Source organism: Thalassophryne amazonica, chromosome 16 (assembly GCF_902500255.1).
Source record: "Thalassophryne amazonica chromosome 16, fThaAma1.1, whole genome shotgun sequence".
Classification (NCBI taxonomy): domain Eukaryota; kingdom Metazoa; phylum Chordata; class Actinopteri; order Batrachoidiformes; family Batrachoididae; genus Thalassophryne; species Thalassophryne amazonica.
Window position 1 is genome coordinate 85977600 of NC_047118.1, and position 22491 is coordinate 86000090.

Genomic DNA, 22491 nt, shown 5'->3' on the forward strand with positions numbered 1-22491 from the left:
CCACCAACAACCAGTAAAAATCTATTTAAGCATAAAAATTCAAAAAGAAAAAATAATATAGCACCTTCAACTGCACCACAGACTAAAACAGTTAAATGTGGTCTATTAAACATTAGGTCTCTCTCTTCTAAGTCCCTGTTAGTAAATGATATAATAAGTGATCAACATATTGATTTATTCTGCCTTACAGAAACCTGGTTACAGCAGGATGAATATGTTAGTTTAAATGAGTCAACACCCCCGAGTCACACTAACTGTCAGAATGCTCGTAGCACGGGCCGGGGCGGAGGATTAGCAGCAATCTTCCATTCCAGCTTATTAATTAATCAAAAACTCAGACAGAGCTTTAATTCATTTGAAAGCTTGACTCTTAGTCTTGTCCATCCAAATTGGAAGTCCCAAAAAACAGTTTTATTTGTTGTTATCTATCGTCCTCCTGGTCGTTACTGTGAGTTTCTCTGTGAATTTTCAGACCTTTTGTCTGACTTAGTGCTTAGCTCAGATAAGATAATTATAGTGGGCGATTTTAACATCCACACAGATGCTGAGAATGACAGCCTCAACACTGCATTTAATCTATTATTAGACTCAATTGGCTTTGCTCAAAATGTAAATGAGTCCACCCACCACTTTAATCATATCTTAAATCTTGTTCTGACTTATGGTATGGAAATTGAAGACTTAACAGTATTCCCTGAAAACTCCCTTCTGTCTGATCATTTCTTAATAACATTTACATTTACTCTGATGGACTACGCAGCAGTGGGGAATACGTTTCATTACACTAGAAGTCTTTCAGAAAGCGCTGTAACTAGGTTTAAGGATATGATTCCTTCTTTATGTTCTCTAATGCCATATACCAACACAGTGCAGAGTAGCTACCTAAACTCTGTAAGTGAGATAGAGTATCTCGTCAATAGTTTTACATCCTCATTGAAGACAACTTTGGATGCTGTAGCTCCTCTGAAAAAGAGAGCTTTAAATCAGAAGTGCCTGACTCCGTGGTATAACTCACAAACTCGCAGCTTAAAGCAGATAACCCGTAAGTTGGAGAGGAAATGGCGTCTCACTAATTTAGAAGATCTTCACTTAGCCTGGAAAAAGAGTCTGTTGCTCTATAAAAAAGCCATCCGTAAAGCTAGGACATCTTACTACTCATCACTAATTGAAGAAAATAAGAACAACCCCAGGTTTCTTTTCAGCACTGTAGCCAGGCTGACAAAGAGTCAGAGCTCTATTGAGCTGAGTATTCCATTAACATTAACTTTCTTTGCTAACAAAATTTTAACTATTAGAGAAAAAATTACTCATAACCATCCCAAAGACGTATCGTTATCTTTGGCTGCTTTCAGTGATGCCGGTATTTGGTTAGACTCTTTCTCTCAGATTGTTCTGTCTGAGTTATTTTCATTAGTTACTTCATCCAAACCATCAACATGTCTATTAGACCCCATTCCTACCAGGCTGCTCAAGGAAGCCCTACCATTATTTAATGCTTCGATCTTAAATATGATCAATCTATCTTTATTAGTTGGCTATGTACCACAGGCTTTTAAGGTGGCAGTAATTAAACCATTACTTAAAAAGCCATCACTTGACCCAGCTATCTTAGCTAATTATAGGCCAATCTCCAGCCTTCCTTTTCTCTCAAAAATTCTTGAAAGGGTAGTTGTAAAACAGCTAACTGATCATCTGCAGAGGAATGGTCTATTTGAAGAGTTTCAGTCAGGGTTTAGAATTCATCATAGTACAGAAACAGCATAAGTGAAGGTTACAAATGATCTTATGGCCTCAGACAGTGGACTCATCTCTGTGCTTGTTCTGTTAGACCTCAGTGCTGCTTTTGATACTGTTGACCATAAAATTTTATTACAGAGATTAGAGCATGCCATAGGTATTAAAGACACTGCGCTGCGGTGGTTTGAATAATATTTATCTAATAGATTAAAATTTGTTCATGTAAATGGGGAATCTTCTTCACAGACTAAGGTTAATTATGGAGTTCCACAAGGTTCTGTGCTAGGACCAATTTTATTCACTTTATACATGCTTCCCTTAGGCAGTATTATTAGACAGCATTGCTTAAATTTTCATTGTTACGCAGATGATACTCAGCTTTATCTATCCATGAAGCCAGAGGACACACACCAATTAGCTAAACTGCAGGATTGTCTTACAGACATAAAGACATGGATGACCTCTAATTTCCTGCTTTTAAACTCAGATAAAACTGAAGTTATTGTACTTGGCCCCACAAATCTTAGAAACATGGTGTCTAACCAGATCCCCACAAATCTTAGAAACATCGTGTCTAACCAGATCCTTACTCTGGATGGCATTACCCTGACCTCTAGTAATACTGTGAGAAATCCTGGAGTCATTTTTGATCAGAATATGTCATTCAAAGCGCATATTAAACAAATATGTAGGACTGCTTTTTTGCATTTACGCAATATCTCTAAAATTAGAAAGGTCTTGTCTCAGAGTGATGCTGAAAAACTAATTCATGCATTTATTTCCTCTAGGCTGGACTATTGTAATTCATTATTATCAGGTTGTCCTAAAAGTTCCCTAAAAAGCCTTCAGTTAATTCAAAATGCTGCAGCGAGAGTACTAACGGGGACTAGAAGGAGAGAGCATATCTCACCCATATTGGCCTCTCTTCATTGGCTTCCTGTTAATTCTAGAATAGAATTTAAAATTCTTCTTCTTACTTATAAGGTTTTGAATAATCAGGTCCCATCTTATCTTAGGGACCTCGTAGTACCATATCACCCCAATAGAGCGCTTCGCTGTCAGACTACAGGCTTACTTGTAGTTCCTAGGGTTTGTAAGAGTAGAATGGGAGGCAGAGCCTTCAGCTTTCAGGCTCCTCTCCTCTGGAACCAGCTCCCAATTCGGATCAGGGAGACAGACACCCTCTCTACTTTTAAGATTAGGCTTAAAACTTTCCTTTTTGCTAAAGCTTACAGTTAGGGCTGGATCAGGTGACCCTGAACCATCCCTTAGTTATGCTGCTATAGACTTAGACTGCTGGGGGGTTCCCATGATGCACTTAGTGTTTTTCTCTTTTTGCTCTGTATGCACCACTCTGCATTTAATCATTAGTGATTGATCTCTGCTCCCCTCCACAGCATGTCTTTTCCTGGTTCTCTCCCTCAGCCCCAACCAGTCCCAGCAGAAGACTGCCCCTCCCTGAGCCTGGTTCTGCTGGAGGTTTCTTCCTGTTAAAAGGGAGTTTTTCCTTCCCACTGTTGCCAAGTGCTTGCTCATAGGGGGTCGTTTTGACCGTTGGGGTTTTTCTGTAATTATTGTATGGCCTTGCCTTGCAATATAAAGCGCCTTGGGGCAACTGTTTGTTGTGATTTGGCGCTATATAAATAAAACTGATTTGATTTAATTTGATAATATGTGAAGGTCTAATTTATATGAATGTACCTGTGTGCATGTATGAATCACTATTGTAAGCAGGGTCTCAAACTGTTGGTCTTTATCCCTGGTAAATCTATGCATTAATCCAGCTCTGGTTGTGGTTGATTGGTTAAAACAGAAATGAGTAAATTAAAGTTATGTTGAACAACGCCAACCTCATGCTGTTTGGAAATTGTAAATTCAGTCGTATGATTGAGGGAGTAAACAAAACAGATTTGTAGGTGTGATGCTGGACCACAGTAGAATTACTCCAGTGGAGTGTGAAACAAAAGAATTCCTTTCTCTTGCTGAGCATTGTGAGGTGTTCTGTGGTGGCTGGAGTGTGATAAAGCTGCATCACCTCTCCTATGAATTATGTGTTGCAAACTGCTGTTCAAACTCCAACAGGACATCATAATCTGATTAAGGTGTTTATGTATATTTACAACATACTTCAACAATCAGACAAAGATCATAAACCTCTCATCTTAATGAAATTATTATTCACTGCATTTATGAGCTTTTTACTGTTAATCATAAAATGCTTTTTATGTGTCACTGTCTTATTCGGATTATTGTCTTCATTGTGCCAATATTAGAATTTTACTGTCGATGTAAATGTAATTATTCCGTGTATCTTTTTGCTTTCTTCAGGTTCTCAATGTTGAACATGTCTACCCCCACTGAGCTGAAGTCTCCCTGCATGACTCGTAATGGTATGGTGAAGTTACCTCCCAGCCAGTCCAACGGCCTGGGTACTGCAAGTATCACCAAGGGCACACCTGCTGCCAAAAACCGCTTGTGCCAGTCATCCTCAGTGCCATCTGTCCTTCCTCCTGCACCTTCATCACTTCCTTACCATCACCATCACAACCTGGACAACTCAGGTATGCCCCATTCTGCAGCCTCACTTTTGGGTGCTGACCTGGACGGTGGGAAGTCTTTGCTGGGTCTAAAGTCATCTCTTCGTCAGCTACCACCTCTCACCCTTCCTAAACCCATTCTACTGGAACGACAGCTTGTTCTGGATGAGAAACTGCTCAACAGGCTGCTTTGGTACTTTACAACAGCTGAAAAATGTGTTCTGGCACAGGTATGCAAGACGTGGCGTAAGGTATTGTACCAGCCAAAGTTCTGGGATGGTGTAATGCCAATCTTGCATGCCAAAGAGCTATACACCCTGCTTCCCAATGGAGAGAAGGAGTTTGTCAGTCTTCAGGCCTTTGCCTTGCGTGGATTCCAATCATTCTGTTTAGTGGGTGTGTCAGACCTGGACATTTGTGAATTCATTGACAACTACCCACTGTCCAAGAAAGGAGTTCGCTCAGTAAGCCTCAAGAGGTCCACCATCACAGATGCTGGTTTGGAGGTGAGAGACAGATCATAAAGTTCATTTGCACAACAGCCAGTCAGTTAACATATGTAGGCAGGTACAACCCCAATTCCAATGAAGTTGGGACATTGTGTGAAATGTAAATAAAAACAGAATACAATGATTTGCAAATCCTCTTCAACCTATATTCAATTGAATACACCACAAAGACAAGATATTTAATGTTCAAACTGATAGACTTTTTTGTTTTTGTGCAAATATTTGCTCATTTTGAAATGGATGCCTGCAACACATTTCAAAAAAGCTGGGACGGGGCAACAAAAGACTGGGAAAGTTGATGAATGCTCAAAGAACACCTGTTTGGAACATTCCACAGATGAACAGGTTCATTGGAAACAGCTGAGTGTCATTATTGGGAATTAAAGGAGTATCCCCAAAAGGCTCAACCGTTTACAAGCAAAGATGGGGTGAGGATCACCACTTTGTGAACATCTGTGTGAAAATATAGTCCAACAGTTTAAGAACAACGTTTCTCAACATTCAGTTGCAAGGAATTTAGGGATTCCATCATCTACAGTCCATAATATAATCAGAAGATTCAGAGAATCTTGAGAACTTTCTACACATAAGTGGCAAGGCCAAAAACCAACATTGAATGCCCGTGACCTTCGATCACGGCAGTGATCATGGCACTGCATTAAAAACCGACATCATTGTGTAAAGGATCTTACCGCGTGGGCTCAGGATCACTTCAGAAAACCATTGTCAGTTAACACAGTTTGTCGCTACATCTACAAGTGCAAGTTAAAACTCTACCATGCAAAGTGTAAGCCATACATCAACAACATCCAGAAACGCTGCCGCCTTCTCTGGGCCCGAGCTCATTTGAAATGGACAGATGCAAAGTGGAAAAGTGTGCTGTGGTCTGATGAGTCCACATTTCAGATTGTTTTTGGAAATCATGGACGTCGTGTCCTCTGGACAAAAGAGGAAAAAGACCATCCAGATTGTTACCAGCGCAAAGTTCAAAAGCCAGCATCTGTGATGGTATGGGGTGTGTTAGTGTCCATGGCATGGACAACTTACACATCTGTGATGGCACCATCATTGCTGAAAGGTACATCCAGGTTTTGGAGCAACACATGACAAGACAATGTCAAGCCACATTCTGCACGTGTTACAACAGCGTGGCTTCATAGTAAAAGAGTGCGGGTACTAGACTGGCCTGCCTGCAGTCCAGACCTGTCACCCATTGAACATGTGTGGCGCATTATGAAGCACAAAATACGTCAACGGAGACCCCGGACTGTTGAACAACTGAAGTTGTACATCAAGCAAGAATGGGAAAGAATTCCACCTACAAAACTTCAACAATTACTGTCCTCAGTTCCCAAACGCTTATTGAGTGTTGTTAGAAGGAAAGGTGATGTAACACAGTGGGAAACATACCACTGTCCCAGCTTTTTTGAAATGTGTTGCAGGCATCCATTTCAAAATGAGCAACTTTACACAAAAACAAAAAAGTTTATCAGTTTGAACATTAAATATCTTGTCTTTGTGGTGTATTCAATTGAATATAGGTTGAAGAGGATTTACAAATCATTGTATTCTGTTTTTATTTACATTTTACACAACGTCCCAACTTCATTGGAACTGGGGTTGTATATAAGTAACAACCACACTTTATTTTTTGCTGTTTTGCCTCTGTACAGCACCATAATGGACTTGAACTGAAACAATGATATACTTGATATATATAATGATATGATGATATAATGATATATAGTGTAGACTGAAGCAATTTTCTCCCTTTTTTTATAACTTTTGTTCCAACTGGGGTTGGCAATCTAGTTTGAGCCCGATTTAGTCTGGACTGCTTTTTAGCCAGATAGCGTTTAAATCCATCTCATTGTACACACACATCTAAACACCATCTGGCTTGTGTACATGTGGATCTGGATGTAAATGCGTGTGTGTGTGTGTGGATCTGGATGTGAGAGTGTGTGTGTATAGATCTTGAAGTGTGTGTGTCTGTGTGTATCTGGATGCGTGTGTGTGTGTAGATCTTGATGTGTGTGTGTATGTGTATCTGAATGTGAGATCATGTGTCTGGATCTGGATGTGTGTGTATGTGTCTGTGTGTGAGAGCGTGTGTGTGTGTGTGACATGTGGAAGGCATTGCACCTGGTGGTGGCACCACAGGGAAAGAAGGTTGCTCGCTGTTCTCGCCGTTGCAGCCACACTAAACGCCGCCACAGTGGCACACAAATGTCGTGAGGAAGTGTGATGTCGTGATGCTCAAGTGAGCCGGATTCCAGCCACAGTTGTGTTCAAACCCCAGTGAATTGCGGTGTGGAGTTTGCATGTTCTCCTTGTGTTCATGTGGGTTCCCTCCAGCTGCTCCAGTGTCCTCATGCTTTCAAAGACATGCGGTGAAAACTTTAAATTTAATGACAGTGTGACTTGTGGGACAGACTCCAGCCCAACCGTGACTCTTGACTGGAGTGAGTGGATATAGAAAATGAATAAAAATAAAAATGAAAATGAATACTGTTAAGTTGGTGAGTGAAATCATGTTAAAATTGTTTTGTTTTAACCATTTAGTAATATGAATGTTTGGTGCAGAAGCACAGCAGCTGGTTTATCAGAGTGTCTGTTTTTGAGTTTGACACATGCGACTGTACAATAGTCTGAATATTTCAAAATGATCATAAATCCTTCTGCATTAATTAATAAATCAGTGATGGATATGAATAGTGACCATATATGTAAATTCGTGAAAATGGAATGAATGGATACATGAATGCAGGAATGAATGACTGAAGGAAGTAAGAAATGAAATGCTATGCAGTAAGCAGTCTTTATTGTCATCTTTTTTTAATATAGTAATTTAATTAAATTTTATAATATATAGTGACTCGTGAAATTACATATCATTTTGGACATTATTATGTACAGATCTACAATTTACGTCATATATTACACCATTCTATTACGATCCCCCGATCTAGAAAAAGTGAAAAAAATTGGGATGAAATAGCTTACTCCTAGCAGGCTGACTTATAAAGTGCAGACCTGGCAACTGGCTGACTTATAAAACCTATACCTGGCAACCCACTCAAAAACTAAGGCTGCGCCCGCCTGTGTTCTCAGCAAATTTTTACCCCGATGGAGCACAGTTTCAAGTTCCAAAGTTTGAAGCATTACTCACAAGGACTACCCCGTTTAAAATGTTTGAACATGATTGCAGCTGTTAAGACTTGACCACATAATGACACTGATTTGGCGAATTGGGATGACATTTTTGAATATCTTGAAAGTTTCACCCAGATTTCCAAAATTATGCAGATTATGGCTGTAGCTACAGTCCTAAGTATACCAAGTTTGTGCAGGATTGACAAAAGATGGAGTTACTGTCATGCTTCACAACGCATCCCGATTTGCTATTTAGGATGAAACGGGAAGAAATGGTGATCTGTGGAATAGGGTAGAGTCAAATTTATTCTTCCCTTAAATTAAATTCTGAGTATTTATTTTTCAATGATCTACAATTTTGTTTATATATTCCACTACTTCTGTGAGCCAAAGACTTTGGTGGACCCATTTATAGCTCCAAAAAAACAATTTGTTCACATGAATAAAACTGTTTTTTCAATAAAAAATTGATGACTTTTCAGAAACCCTTTTTTCATATTTAGAGCCAAATTATTTCTCTGTACAGTATTCTGGACAATTATTTGACACATTCTGAAAGTGAAGATTGTTCTGAACATTCTAAGGCCCTCGTCACACTTAGCATGAATGAGCAAGAATCAAGCCGAATCAAACGGAACTGGGAAAAGGACAGATATTCCGACAGCTGTGTAGGAATGCCGTTCGAATACCCAGAATGTGTGCCGAAGCAGCCTCAAATGATTTGTGCACATTCGGTGTGCAGCAGCTCCCGATTGCAGGTGGAATGCACGCTGAACACAGCACAAATACCCACAATGCCTTCAGAATGCAGCAGGAATATGCAGAATACATCTCAAATGTCATATGGGTGCAGTTCAATTGCCACCCGAAGTCTGGTTGGACGGCACACAAGGGGAGGGGAGGGGGGACCAAGCACCATCTCCTGCTATGTTTTTCAAGACCTGCCGTTCCTGTCATCTGGATTACGAATGCCATCCACCCTATGAATTTAATTGATGCTAACCACGTACCTCTGATTATGGTAGTACTGTTGTGCATGTCAGTGGACCGATCAGATGATACAGCCCAATGCAGGAGCTGTGCGTCCCACTGTCCAGCTGGACCGGTGAGTGCCATCTGTTTTTCATGGGCCATTTTGCAATGGTTGTGCATGTGCGTATTTCCAGGTTGCCACAAACATCACCATAACATGAGTGATGTCCGTAATACAGTAATCATGTTCGGAGTCAGTTTGGCTCCGTTCGGAGTCTGGGTCACTTTGGGTAGGTCATTGGACCACAATCGAGGTGCACTGGAGGTGCAGATGTAGCACATTTGGGACATGCTGGCAGGTTTTGACGTGGCGAGTTCTTCACCATGGCAAGTTTCCCTCAAATGTGATCAGACTGTTTTGAATGCTGTTTTGACACCGTGAGAATATTTAGAATGCAGTTAGAGTCCACCTCAACCACCAGGAGAATATTTGTCCACCTCGATTGCACCTTGCCTGTTTTGGACATGTGCTAAACACTACGTCTGGCCACATGAATTTGGCCGACTGTTTGGAACGCACTCAGATTGCAGTCAGAGGTTTTCAAATGCACCTCAACTGTACCGGAATGTACGAATTTTCATTTGGATGGCATTTCAGCTCATTTGGCCTCTAGTATGACTGGGGTATAACATGCAACACATGGGCATTATACAAGCAAAGCATTGCACAGTAGCGTGAAACTTGTTCATGGTACAGGGAGTCCTAAAGAGGAAGTGCCAGATTTTGAATCTACAGTAAAACAGGAAATGTTCAAATGTCAAGCACTTCCTGGACTGACAGACGAGATCCCATGGAATCTCGCCGGAACTCAAGCAAGCTCACACTCAACCAGGAAGTGCCGAATTTTCAGTCGCAGTGAAACAGGAAATGTCAAATGTTGAACACTGCCTGGCATGGGTGGAGCTAGAGCGGAAGCCAGAGTTTCACTGGACTCCCCTGAAATCTGATTGGGCACAGATGATTGACATGTCATGGCACCACATGTCTGGTTGAAAGAGCTGCATTTTCAAATCAGTGAATCACATTGACTGCTAGGTTCCTCCTGTCCAGTAGTTGGTGCTGTGCACCACAAAAAGTTCTAATCCACCTTAGTAGAAGAAGAAAAATGTTTGCCTCAGATTTGAACTGAACACATTGTTTGAACTATGGACTTCTAATCACACCAAACTTATATTGGTGAGTAAATGACCATATTTTATGTCAGAAATGAGGTCCAGGTTGTTAAAAGCAGCATTTCTCCTTTAATTCGGGTTGACTTATATACACATGTTTAAGCTAACAGACAGCAGCTGGTTCATACTCTGTTGGCTTATTAGTGCAGCAGATACCTGAAACAACAAGTGTCAAATTCAGCACAAATACAGGTTAGACATTACACTTTAAAAAAAACAGACTGGCCACTTGAATTTTCAATAGGCGGGCAGGTAGGGGTCAATTGAAGAATTTCACAGGGGTCAAAATTTAAAAATACTCCAATCAAATTGAAAACTATAAAGACTATAAATAAAAACTACAAAGATTCCAAAAAGGTATAGTTTGGGCTATCTATGACTGAATGTTATTTAGTTTTGGAGTAAAAACAGCAAGAATGGTGACATAGGTCAATTTCAGTTTGTACAGGGGTCAAAAGGTAAAGAGTTGCTCTAATTTTGGTAAAACATGGTGCAAATTATTGGTTGAGTTAATAGGATTAATAAATGGAATAGTTTTGACAGTGCTGAATACTTGGTCTCAAAAGTATAGGTCAAACAAGGTCAATGTGCATTGGATTCTATGACATTCTATCCCATGGGATAAAAAAGCTTTTCAACCTACCATCCCTGGTTCTCAAGACCAGGCACCTACTGTAAGTGGCTCTACTCTACTCTTTTCTACTCTTCTATTTTACTCTTCCTTTTTAGATATTTAGATATACCTTAGTATACTAGCATAGTTCCACCTTAGAATTGGAATATACAACCCCTGGCAAAAATTATGGAATCACCGGCCTCGGAGGATGTTCATTGTTTAATTTTGTGGAAAAAAAGCAGATCACAGACATGACACAAAACTAAAGTCATTTCAAATGGCAACTTTCTGGCTTTAAGAAACACTATAAGAAATCAAGAAAAAAGATTGTGACAGTCAGTAATGGTTACTTTTTTAGACCAAGCAGAGGAAAAAAATATTGAATCACTCAATTCTGAGGAATAAATTATGGAATTACCCTGTAAATTTCCATCCCCCAAACTAAAACCTGCATCAAATCAGATCTGCTCGTTGACATTGACCCTATGCCATGACATTGATCCTATTTGTCTTTTTGCAAGGAACGTTTTCACAGTTTTTGCTCTATGGCAAGATGCATTATCATCTTGAAAAATGATTTCATCATCCCCAAACATCCTTTCAATTGATGGGATAAGAAAAGTGTCCAAAATATCAACGTAAACTTGTGCATTTATTTATGATGTAATGACAGCCATCTCCCCAGTGCCTTTACCTGACATGCAGCCCCATATCATCAATGACTGTGGAAATTTAGATGTTCTCTTCAGGCAATCATCTTTATAAATCTCATTGGAAAGGCACCAAACAAAAGTTCCAGCATCATCACCTTGCCCAATGCAGATTTGAGATTCATCACTGAATATGACTTTCATCCAGTCATCCACAGTCCACAATTGCTTTTCCTTAGCCCATTGTAACCTTGTTTTTTTCTGTTTAGGTGTTAATGATGGCTTTCGTTTAGCTTTTCTGTATGTAAATCCCATTTCCTTTAGGCGGTTTCTTACAGTTCGGTCACAGACGTTGACTCCAGTTTCCTCCCATTCGTTCCTCATTTGTTTTGTTGTGCATTTTTGATTTTTGAGACATATTGCTTTAAGTTTTCTGTCTTGACACTTTGATGTCTTCCTTGGTCTACCAGTATGTTTGCCTTTAACAACCTTCCCATGTTTTTTGTATTTGGTCCAGAGTTTAGACACAGCTGACTGAACAACCAACATCTTTTGCAACATTGCGTGATGATTTACTCTCTTTTAAGAGTTTGATAATCCTCTCTTTTGTTTCAACTGACATCTCTCGTGTTGGAGCCATGATTCATGTCAGTCCACTTGGTGCAACAGCTCTCCAAGGTGTGATCACTCCTTTTTAGATGCAGACTAACGAGCAGATCTGATATGATGCAGGTGTTAGTTTTGGGAATGAAAATTTACAGGGTGATTCCATAATTTTTTCCTCAGAATTGAGTGATTCCATATTTTTTTCCTCTGCTTGGTCTAAAAAAGTAACAGTTACTGACTGCCACAATCTTTTTTTCTTGATTTCTTATAGTGTTTCTTAAAGCCAGAAAGTTGCCATTTGAAATGACTTTAGTTTTGTGTCATGTCTGTGATCTGCTTTTTTTCTACAAAATTAAACAACTGAATGAACATCCTCTGAGGCCGGTGATTCCATAATTTTTTCCAGGGGTTGTAGATATACCTTACTGAATTTTCATGTGACATATGATACCCTGTAACATGAACTAAGCGTGACACATGATGGAAACTGTTACTTTTAAAAACCCGATTAACTCAACCAATAATTTGCATCATTTTTTTTTTTTTAATCAAAACTTGAGCAACTTTAACTTTTGACCCCTGTGCAAACTGAAACTGACATTTGTCACTATTCTTGCTGCTTTTACCTCATAACTCCATGACATTCAATCACAAATTGTTCAAATGTTACCTTTTTTGGAATCTTTATGATCAGGAAAATTCTATATGATTGGAGCATCTTTTAATTTTGACCCCTGTGTAATTCTTCAATTGACCCCTACCTGGCTGCCTATTGAAAATTCAAGTGGCCAATCAGTTTTTTAGAAGAGTTCTTGTCTATGGATTATTTGTGCTGAATTTGATGCTTGTATCACCATTTGCAGGATTCCACTCTAAATATTCTGTTATCTGCTGCACTATATATGAGATGTAAGATGCTGCTCCTCAGTGTTTCTCAACTGCCCTCAAAAGTATTGGAACACTTGGTATTTCACACATTTTAATTTGTTTATTCCATTTCAAATACATTTTTTTCTAAAATTATCTTCCTTAACTCAAACTGAAAGCAGATCTCTACAACTTGATATAAATTAATTAAATATAAAATCCAGCTTCCTGATGAAGTGGTGTAGAGGAGGATTTTCTTAAAAAGAAGACCTGAAAGTTCAGCTACAATTTGACAGAAAGTACATTTGAGATGAAAGCCTAGATTTGATGTTTTGTTGAAAGAAACGTTTATATTTCTTCATAATTGATGTCAGTAAAGTCCAAGACATATTCAGTGACTTAGAAATGTTCCTGACTGGTCTGAAGAAAACTGGCAATAAAACTGATTATTATTTACAGGTTTTATCAAGTTTTAGAGATTTGCTTTCAGTTTGAGTTTGAGGAAGATAATTTTAGAAATGTTTATTCTTTATTATTTTTTTTTTTGTATTTCTTGTATTTAAAATGGCATAAACAAATTAAAAAGTGTGAAATTCCAAGTGTTCCAATACTTTTGGAGGGAACAGTATCCTAACCGTATGATGAGTGCAAAATGAGTGTGTGTTATTACTGTTTTGTTTAAGAAGTTTAATTTTCACTGTTGCTGCACTTTGTGTCAAATCATAGTCATATCGTACATCATATTGATATGACAATATTGAGATACGATAATTTTGCCATATTGTACAGCCCTACTGTTATCTAGCAGAAAACTTTGAATATTCATTTACATCTACATTAAAAAAATGCTTAAAGTGGCAGGGGGTTAAGAGGGCTGTTATTAGGGGTCAGCTGAAAGCCAAAAAAAGAAAAATGCTTAAAAAGGTGGGGTATGGGGGGCAGAGCCCCTCCAGAAGCTGAAAGGTTTTAGTCATGCTCATGCTCCCAAGAACCATTTTACTGAAAAAAGTGTGAACGATCTAAAGGAACATGGTTTGATGGTGAGGAGTTTTTCCAGGCATGTGAGAGGCAAATAAAGAAAAATGCTTAAAAAGGCGGGGTCTGGGGGGAGGGGGGGGGGCAGAGCCCCCCAGAAGCTGAAAGGTTTTTGCCATGCTAATGCTCCCCTGAAGCATTTACTCAAAATAAAGTCTGAAGGACATGAACGACATTGAGATGCGAGATGCGAGACGAGCTTCGCTCATTCATGTCCGCAACATATGCATATTATAAAAAAATTTCTTAAAGTGGAAATGTTGAACACTTCCTGGATCGACACTTCCTGGTTTGACAATAGACAAGATCTCACAGGATCTTGCAGGAATTCAGTGGCAAGTTGAGACTGAAACAGAAAGTGCTGAATTGTTCACAGTGAAACAGGAAATGTCAAATGTTGAACACTTCCTGGCATGGGTGTAGCTGTGTTGCACTGGACTCCACTGAAATCTACTCCCAGATGACTGACATGTCACGGCACCGCACGTCTGGTTGAATAGAGCCATTTTGAAATCAATTCAATCAATCAATTTTTATTTATATAGCGCCAAATCACAACAAACAGTTGCCCCAAGGCACTTTATATTGTAAGGCAAGGCCATACAATAATTACGTAAAAACCCCAACGGTCAAAACGACCCCCTGTGAGCAAGCACTTGGCGACAGTGGGAAGGAAAAACTCCCTTTTAACAGGAAGAAACCTCCAGCAGAACCAGGCTCAGGGAGGGGCAGTCTTCTGCTGGGACTGGTTGGGGCTGAGGGAGAGAATAAGGAAAAAGACATGCTGTGGAGGGGAGCAGAGATCAATCACTAATGATTAAATGCAGAGTGGTGCATACAGAGCAAAAAGAGAAAGAAACACTGAAAGCTGGTACTGTGAGGTCCCTAAGATAAGATGGGACCTGATTATTCAAAACCTTATAAGTAAGAAGAAGAATTTTAAATTCTATTCTAGAATTAACAGGAAGCCAATGAAGAGAGGCCAGTATGGGTGAGATATGCTCTCTCCTTCTAGTCCCTGTCAGTACTCTAGCTGCAGCATTTTGAATTAACTGAAGGCTTTTCAGGGAACTTTTAGGACAACCTGATAATAATGAATTACAGTAGTCCAGCCTAGAGGAAATAAATGCATGAATTAGTTTTTCAGCATCACTCTGAGACAAGACCTTTCTAATTTTAGAGATATTGCGTAAATGCAAAAAAGCAGTCCTACATATTTGTTTAATATGCGCTTTGAATGACATATCCTGATCAAAAATGACTCCAAGATTTCTCACAGTATTACTAGAGGTCAGGGTAATGCCATCCAGAGTAAGGATCTGGTTAGACACCATGTTTCTAAGATTTGTGGGGCCAAGTACAATAACTTCAGTTTTATCTGAGTTTAAAAGCAGGAAATTAGAGGTCATCCATGTCTTTATGTCTGTAAGACAATCCTGCAGTTTAGCTAATTGGTGTGTGTCCTCTGGCTTCATGGATAGATAAAGCTGGGTATCATCTGCGTAACAATGAAAATTTAAGCAATACCGTCTAATAATACTGCCTAAGGGAAGCATGTATAAAGTGAATAAAATTGGTCCTAACACAGAACCTTGTGGAACTCCATAATTAACCTTAGTCTGTGAAGAAGATTCCCCATTTACATGAACAAATTGTAATCTATTAGATAAATATGATTCAAACCACCGCAGCGCAGTGCCTTTAATACCTATGGCATGCTCTAATCTCTGTAATAAAATGTTATGGTCAGCAGTATCAAAAGCAGCACTGAGGTCTAACAGAACAAGCACAGAGATGAGTCCACTGTCTGAGGCCATAAGAAGATCATTTGTAACCTTCACTAATGCTGTTTCTGTACTATGATGAATTCTAAAACCTGACTGAAACTCTTCAAATAGACCATTCCTGTTGTGAAAGTGTAGGAACACGGACCCACAACAGGGGGCGTAAAAGAACGGGCAATGGATAAGCCAAACAGTAACAATTTAATGTTGTTAATTGTGCACAACGGAATACAAAGAACAAGCAGTTTGGGACTACAGTCAATTACACGTTGGGTGACGTGTGGGCAGGCTTGAGGATAGGAGACACCCGTCCAGAACCGAGCCGGATCCCACACGGCCCTCACCACCAACGGACCTGAAGAACACCGGAGCCGCCAAGTCCTGGGTCCCCAGGTGGTCACCGTCTTCAGCTGTCAGACCTGGTACTGCTGGCAGAGAATAGAAACAGCACAGGTGAGTGTGAGTACGCACACTCAGTAATCCCACAGTCTGTGTTCAGTAAGGAGGGAGCACCTCCACCTCCAATCACACACTCGTGCAGCTCCTGTCTAACCACTTATCTGGTTGGGGTGTGAAGCAAAGCCGTCGCTGATCACACCAAACGCCAATCCCACAGATAAGGCAAACACCACAGGAAAACGGCTGCAAAAGAAGTTCAGACTATTACTCAATGTTTTGTTCAGCAGGAAAATTACCTCCAAGGTAGCTGATTTCTCGGCGGGGAGGTGGAGTTGCAGTCCGGCCTTTATGGTGATGGTGTTGAGTAGTGGATGAGTGACAGCTGGTATGGATGATGAGTGACAGCTGTCACTCCCGGTCGCTCCGACGCCCTCTCGTGCTTGAAGCCCGCACTTCAAGCAGAGTGCCATCTTGTGGTGGTGGGCCAGCAGTACCTCCTCTTCAGCGGCCCACACAACAGGACCCCCCCCCCTCAACGGGCGCCTCCTGGCGCCCGACCAGGCTTATCCGGGTGACGGGTGTAGAAGTCGGCCAGGAGGGCCGGGTCCAGGATGAAGCTCCTCTTCACCCAGGAGCGCTCTTCGGGTCCATAACCCTCCCAGTCCACCAGATACTGGAACCCCCGGCCCTTTCGACGGATGTCCAGGAGCCGGCGTACTGTCCATGCGGGCTCCTCGTCGATGATCCGGGCAGGAGATGGCGCCGGTCCAGGGGCACACAGTGGTGAGGTATGGCAGGGCTTGAGTCTTGACACATGAAAAACGGGGTGTATCCGCAGTGAAGCTGGCAGCTTCAGCTTCACTGCGGCCGGACTGAGGACTTTGAGTATGGAAAAAGGTCCTATGTACCTGTCCTTCAGCTTCTGGGATTCCACCTGCAGGGGGATGTCCTTTGTGTATAGCCAAACCTCCTGCCCGGGCTGGTATGCAGGGGCCGGGGAACGCCGGCGGTCTGCATGGGCCTTAGCCCTCGTCCGGGCTCTGAGCAGGGCAGAGCGGGCGGTATGCCACACCTGACTGCACTTCCCCAGATGGGCCTGGACCGAGGGCACCCCGACCTCTCCCTCCACTAGCAGAAACAATGGGGGCTGGTACCCCAAACACACCTCAAACGGGGAGAGGCCGGTGGCAGATGAAACTTGGCTATTATGAGCGTACTCAATCCAGGCCAGATGGTCACTCAAGGCCGTCGGGTGCGCGGAGGTCACGCAGCGGAGGGCCTGCTCCAACTCCTGGTTCGTCCGCTCTGCCTGCCCGTTCGTCTGGGGGTGGTACCCAGACGAGAGACTGACGGTGGCCTCCAGTTCCCTGCAGAAACTCCTCCAGACCTGGGAGGAGAACTGAGGACCATGATCCGAGACAATGTCCGATGGAATCCCATGCAGATGCACGACATGGTGGACCAGGAGGTCTGCAGTCTCCTGGGCCGTCGGGAGCTTCGGGAGGGCAATGAAGTGGGCCGCCTAGGAGAACCGGTCCACTATCGTGAGGATGGTAGTCATGCCCTGGGACGGCGGGAGGCCCGTGACAAAGTCCAGGCCGATGTGAGACCAGGGGCGATGAGGCATGGGCAGAGGCTGGTGGAGGCCTTGGGCCTTGTGGTGGTCGACTTTGCCCCTGGCACAGGTGGTGCAGGCCTGGACATACTCCCGGACATCAGCTTCCATAGACGCCCACCAGAAGCGCTGCCGGACCACTGCCACGGTCCTTCGCACCCCTGGATGACAGGAGAGCTTGGAACCGTGACAGAAGTCTAGGACCGCAGCCCTGGCCTCTGGTGGGACGTACAGTTGTCCTTCGGACCTGTCCCCGGGTCCGGGCTCCGTGTCAGGGCCTCCCAGACGGTCTTCTCCACGTCCCAGGTGAGGGTGGCCACGACAGTGGGCTCGGGGATGATGGTTTCCGTCGGGTCTGACAGCTCGGTGTTGACCTCCTCTTCATGCACCCGGGACAGGGCGTCAGATCGTTGGTTTTTCGTCCCGGGGCGGTAGGTGATCCGAAAGTCAAAACGCCCGAAGAACAGCGACCAGCGGGCTTGCCTGGGGTTCAGACGCCTGGCGGTCCGAATGTACTCCAGGTTCCGATGGTCCGTGAAAACCGTAAATGGTACCGATGCTCCCTCCAACAGGTGTCTCCACTCCTCAAGAGCCGCCTTCACCGCAAGAAGTTCCTTATTGCCGACGTCATAGTTCCTTTCAGCCGGGGTCAACCTGCGGGAAAACTAGGCACATGGATGGAGAACCTTGTCGGACTCCCCGCTCTGGGATAGCATGGCTCCTATCCCTGAGTCAGAGGCGTCCACTTCAACTACAAACTGGCGATTGGGATCGGGCTGCACCAGAACCGGTGCAGTCGAGAACCGGCGTTTCAACTCCCTAAACGCGGCTTCGCACTGATCCGACCAGGTGAAGTGGACTTTCGTGGAGGTCAGGGCTGTCAGGGGGCTAACTACCTGACTGTAGCCCTTGATGAACCTCCGGTAGAAATTTGCAAAACCGAGGAACTGTTGCAGTTTCCTACAGTTTGTTGGTTGGGGCCAATCTCTCACCGCCGCAACCTTGGCCAGATCAGGGGCGATGGAGTTGGAGGAGATTATGAACCCCAGGAAGGACAAAGAAGTGCGGTGGAACTCGCACTTCTCGCCCTTCACAAACAGCCGGTTCTCCAACAACCGCTGTAGGACCTGACGTACATGCTTGACATGGGTCTCAGGATCCGGAGAAAAGATGAGTATATCGTCTAGATATACGAAGACAAACCGATGCAGGAAGTCCCGCAAGACGTCATTAACCAACGCTTGGAACGTCGCGGGCGCATTGGTGAGGCCGAACAGCATGACCAGGTACTCAAAGTGACCTAACGGGGGTTAAATGCCGTCTTCCACTCGTTTCCCTCCCGGATCCGAACCAGGTGATAAGCATTCCTAAGATCCAATTTTGTGAAAATTTGGGCTCCATGCAAGGGCGTGAACACTGAATCCAACAGAGGTAACGGGTATCGGTTGCGAACCGTGATCTCGTTCAGCCCTCTGTAATCAATGCATGGACGGAGTCCGCCGTCCTTCTTGCCCACAAAAAAGAAACCAGCACCCATCGGGGAGGTGGAGTTCCGGATCAACCCGGCAGCTAACGAGTCCCGGATGTAGGTCTCCATTGATTCGCGTTCCGGACGTGAGAGGTTGTACAGCCTGCTGGACGGGTACTCAGCGCCCGGTATCAAATCAATGGCACAATCGTACGGACGGTGTGGGGGCAGCGTGAGTGCCATATCCTTGCTGAAGACGTCAGCAAGGTCATGGTACTCAGCTGGCACCGCCGCCAGATTGGGGGGGACTAAAACCTCCTCCTTAGCTGTCACACCGGGTGGAACCGAGGATCCTAAACACTCCCGGTGGCAGGTTTCGCTCCACTGAACCACAACCCCAGATGGCCAATCAATCCGGGGATTGTGTTTTAACACCCATGGAAAACCCAAAATCACTCTGGAGGTAGAAGGTGTTACATAAAACACAATCTCCTCCCTGTGATTCCCAGATACAACCAAAGTCACGTGCTGTGTCTGGTGTGTGATTAGTGGAAAAAGGGTGCCATCTAGTGCCCGCACCGACAATGGTGACGGTAAGGCCACTAGAGGGAGCCCAACCTCCTTTGCGAATCTGCTATCCAGCAGATTCCCCTCCGACCCCGTGTCCACCAGTGCTGGGGCGTGAAGGGTTAGATCCCCACTCAGGATCGTGACTGGGATACGTGCAGATTTTCGGGGTCTCCCGCGTGGGTATTGTGACCCACCCTTAGCCCAGTCTCTAAGGACAAGTGCTGCTGTTTTGACCGTTTGGGGCATTCTCTCTGTGTGTGCTCGGTTGAGCTGCAGAGAAAACACTCTCCACGGATCAGCCTCCTTTGTCTCTGATCTGATCGCTTTTTGGCCCTGCTCGTTTCCATAGCAACGTCAGCAGGGGGAGCTGTCGTCACGTGGAGAGCCCTGGCTGTGGAGCGTGGGGAAGTCGGTTTCCTTTCGGACCCGGGAGGAAGAGGGACGGCTTGTGCCTGACCAGGCCCTTCGTCTCGCTCCTGCCGGTGTTCTGTTAATCGGTTGTCTAACCGTATAACCAGGTCGATAAGCCCGTCTAAATCCCGCGGCTCGTCCTTCGCCACCAGGTGCTCCTTAAGGACCAGAGACAGTCCGTTTACAAAGGTGGCGTGGAGCGCAACAGCATTCCAGCCGGCTCGCGCTGCCGCAATGCGGAAGTCGACTGCATACTTTGCTGCGCTCCGACACCCCTGTCTCATCGACAGCAGCACGCTTGAAGCAGTCTCGCCTCTATGAGGGTGGTCGAACACCTGTCGGAACTCCCTCACAAACTCAGTGTAAACCGTTAGGAGCCGTGAATTCTGCTCCCAGAGCGCCGTAGCCCAGGCGCATGCCTCTCCTCGAAGCAAATTTATAACGTAAGCCACCCGGCTAGCGTCTGACGCGTACATGACGGGACGCTGTGAAAAGACGAGCGAGCACTGCATCAAGAAGTCCGCGCACATCTCCACACAGCCTCTGTACGGCTCCGGAGGGCTTATGTATGCTTCAGGGGAAGGTGGGGGGTTCGTTGAATGACCAGTGGAATGTCTGTCTCTGGCATTCGGTCAGCAGGAGGAGGTGCTGCAGCAGCGCCCTGAGCGTGCGCTTCCACCTGGGCGGTGAGAGCCTCCATCCTTTGATTGAGAACAATGCTCTGCTTGGTAACTAAGTCCAACCGAGCAGTAAAAGCGGTTAAAATGTGCTGCAGCTCACCTAACACGCCTCCTGCTGGCGCCTGTGCACCTCGCTCTTCCACTGACTGTTCAAGCGATGGTTTACGCCCCTTGGGATCCATGATGCTGGCCGAGAAATCCTGTTGTGAAAGTGTAAGAACACGGACCCACAACAGGGGGAGTAAAAGAACGGGCAATGGATAAGCCAAACAGTAACAATTTAATGTTGTAAATTGTGCACAACGGAATACAGAGAACAAGCAGCTTGGGACTACAGTCAATTACACGTTGGGTGACGTGTGGGCAGGCTTGAGGATAGGAGACGCCTGTCCAGAACCGAGCCGGATCCCACACGGCCCTCACCGCCAACAATCTGAAGAACACCGGAGCCGCCAAGTCCTGGGTCCCCAGGTGGTCACCGTCTTCTGCTGTCAGACCTGGTACTGCTGGCAGAGAATAGAAACAGCACAGGTGAGTGTGAGTACGCACACTCAGTAATCCCACAGTCTGTGTTCAGTAAGGAGGGAGCACCTCCACCTCCAGTCACACACTCGTGCAGCTCCTGTCTAACCACTTATCTGGTTGGGGTGTGAAGCAAAGCCGTCGCTGATCACACCAAACGCCAATCCCACAGATAAGGCAAACACCACAGGAAAACGGCTGCAAAAGAAGTTCAGACTATTACTCAATGTTTTGTTCAGCAGAGAAAATTACCTCCAAGGTAGCTGATTTCTCGGCGGGGAGGTGGAGTTGCAGTCCGGCCTTTATGGTGATGGTGTTGAGTAGTGGATGAGTGACAGCTGGTACGGATGATGAGTGACAGCTGCCACTCCCGGTCGCTCCGACGCCCTCTCGTGCTTGAAGCCCGCACTTCAAGCAGGGCGCCATCTTGTGGTGGTGGGCCAGCAGTACCTCCTCTTCAGCGGCCCACACAACAATTCCTCTGCAGATGATCAACTACCCTTTCAAGAATTTTTGAGAGAAAAGGAAGGTTGGAGATTGGCCTATAATTAGCTAAGATAGCTGGGTCAAGTGATTACTTTTTAAGTAATGGTTTAATTACTGCCACCTTAAAAGCCTGTGGTACATAGCCAACTAATAAAGATAGATTGATCATATTTAAGATCAAAGCATTAAATAATGGTAGGGCTTCCTTGAGCAGCCTGGTAGGAATGGGGTCTAATAGACATGTTGATGGTTTGGATGAAGTAACTAATGAAAATAACTCAGACAGAACAATCTGAGAGAAAGAGTCTAACCAAATACCGGCATCACTGAAAGCAGCCAAAGATAACGATACATCTTTGGGATGGTTATGAGTAATTTTTTCTCTAATAGTTAAAATTTTATTAGCAAAGAAAGTCATGAAGTCATTACTAGTTAAAGTTAAAGGAATACTCGGCTCAGTAGAGCTCTGACTCTTTGTCAGCCTGGCTACAGTGCTGAAAATAAACCTGAGGTTGTTCTTATTTTCTTCAATTAGTGATGAGTAGTAAGATGTCCTAGCTTTACAGAGGGCTTTTTTATAGAGCAACAGACTCTTTTTCCAGGCTAAGTGAAGATCTTCTAAATTAGTGAGACGCCAT

The 22491-nt window shown here is 43.9% G+C and overlaps 1 protein-coding gene across 2 annotated transcripts in view; it reads left to right on the plus strand.

Moving 5' to 3' along the window:
- Positions 1 to 22491, plus strand: part of fbxl16 (F-box and leucine-rich repeat protein 16) — a 214522-nt gene that overhangs the window by 27464 nt on the left and 164567 nt on the right. For both annotated transcript variants that reach the window (XM_034190559.1, XM_034190558.1), the window contains exon 2: positions 4066 to 4780. In XM_034190559.1, the coding sequence (XP_034046450.1) occupies positions 4073 to 4780 (708 nt within the window). In that variant the 5' untranslated portion in view covers positions 4066 to 4072. The remainder of the gene's footprint in view (positions 1 to 4065; positions 4781 to 22491) is intronic.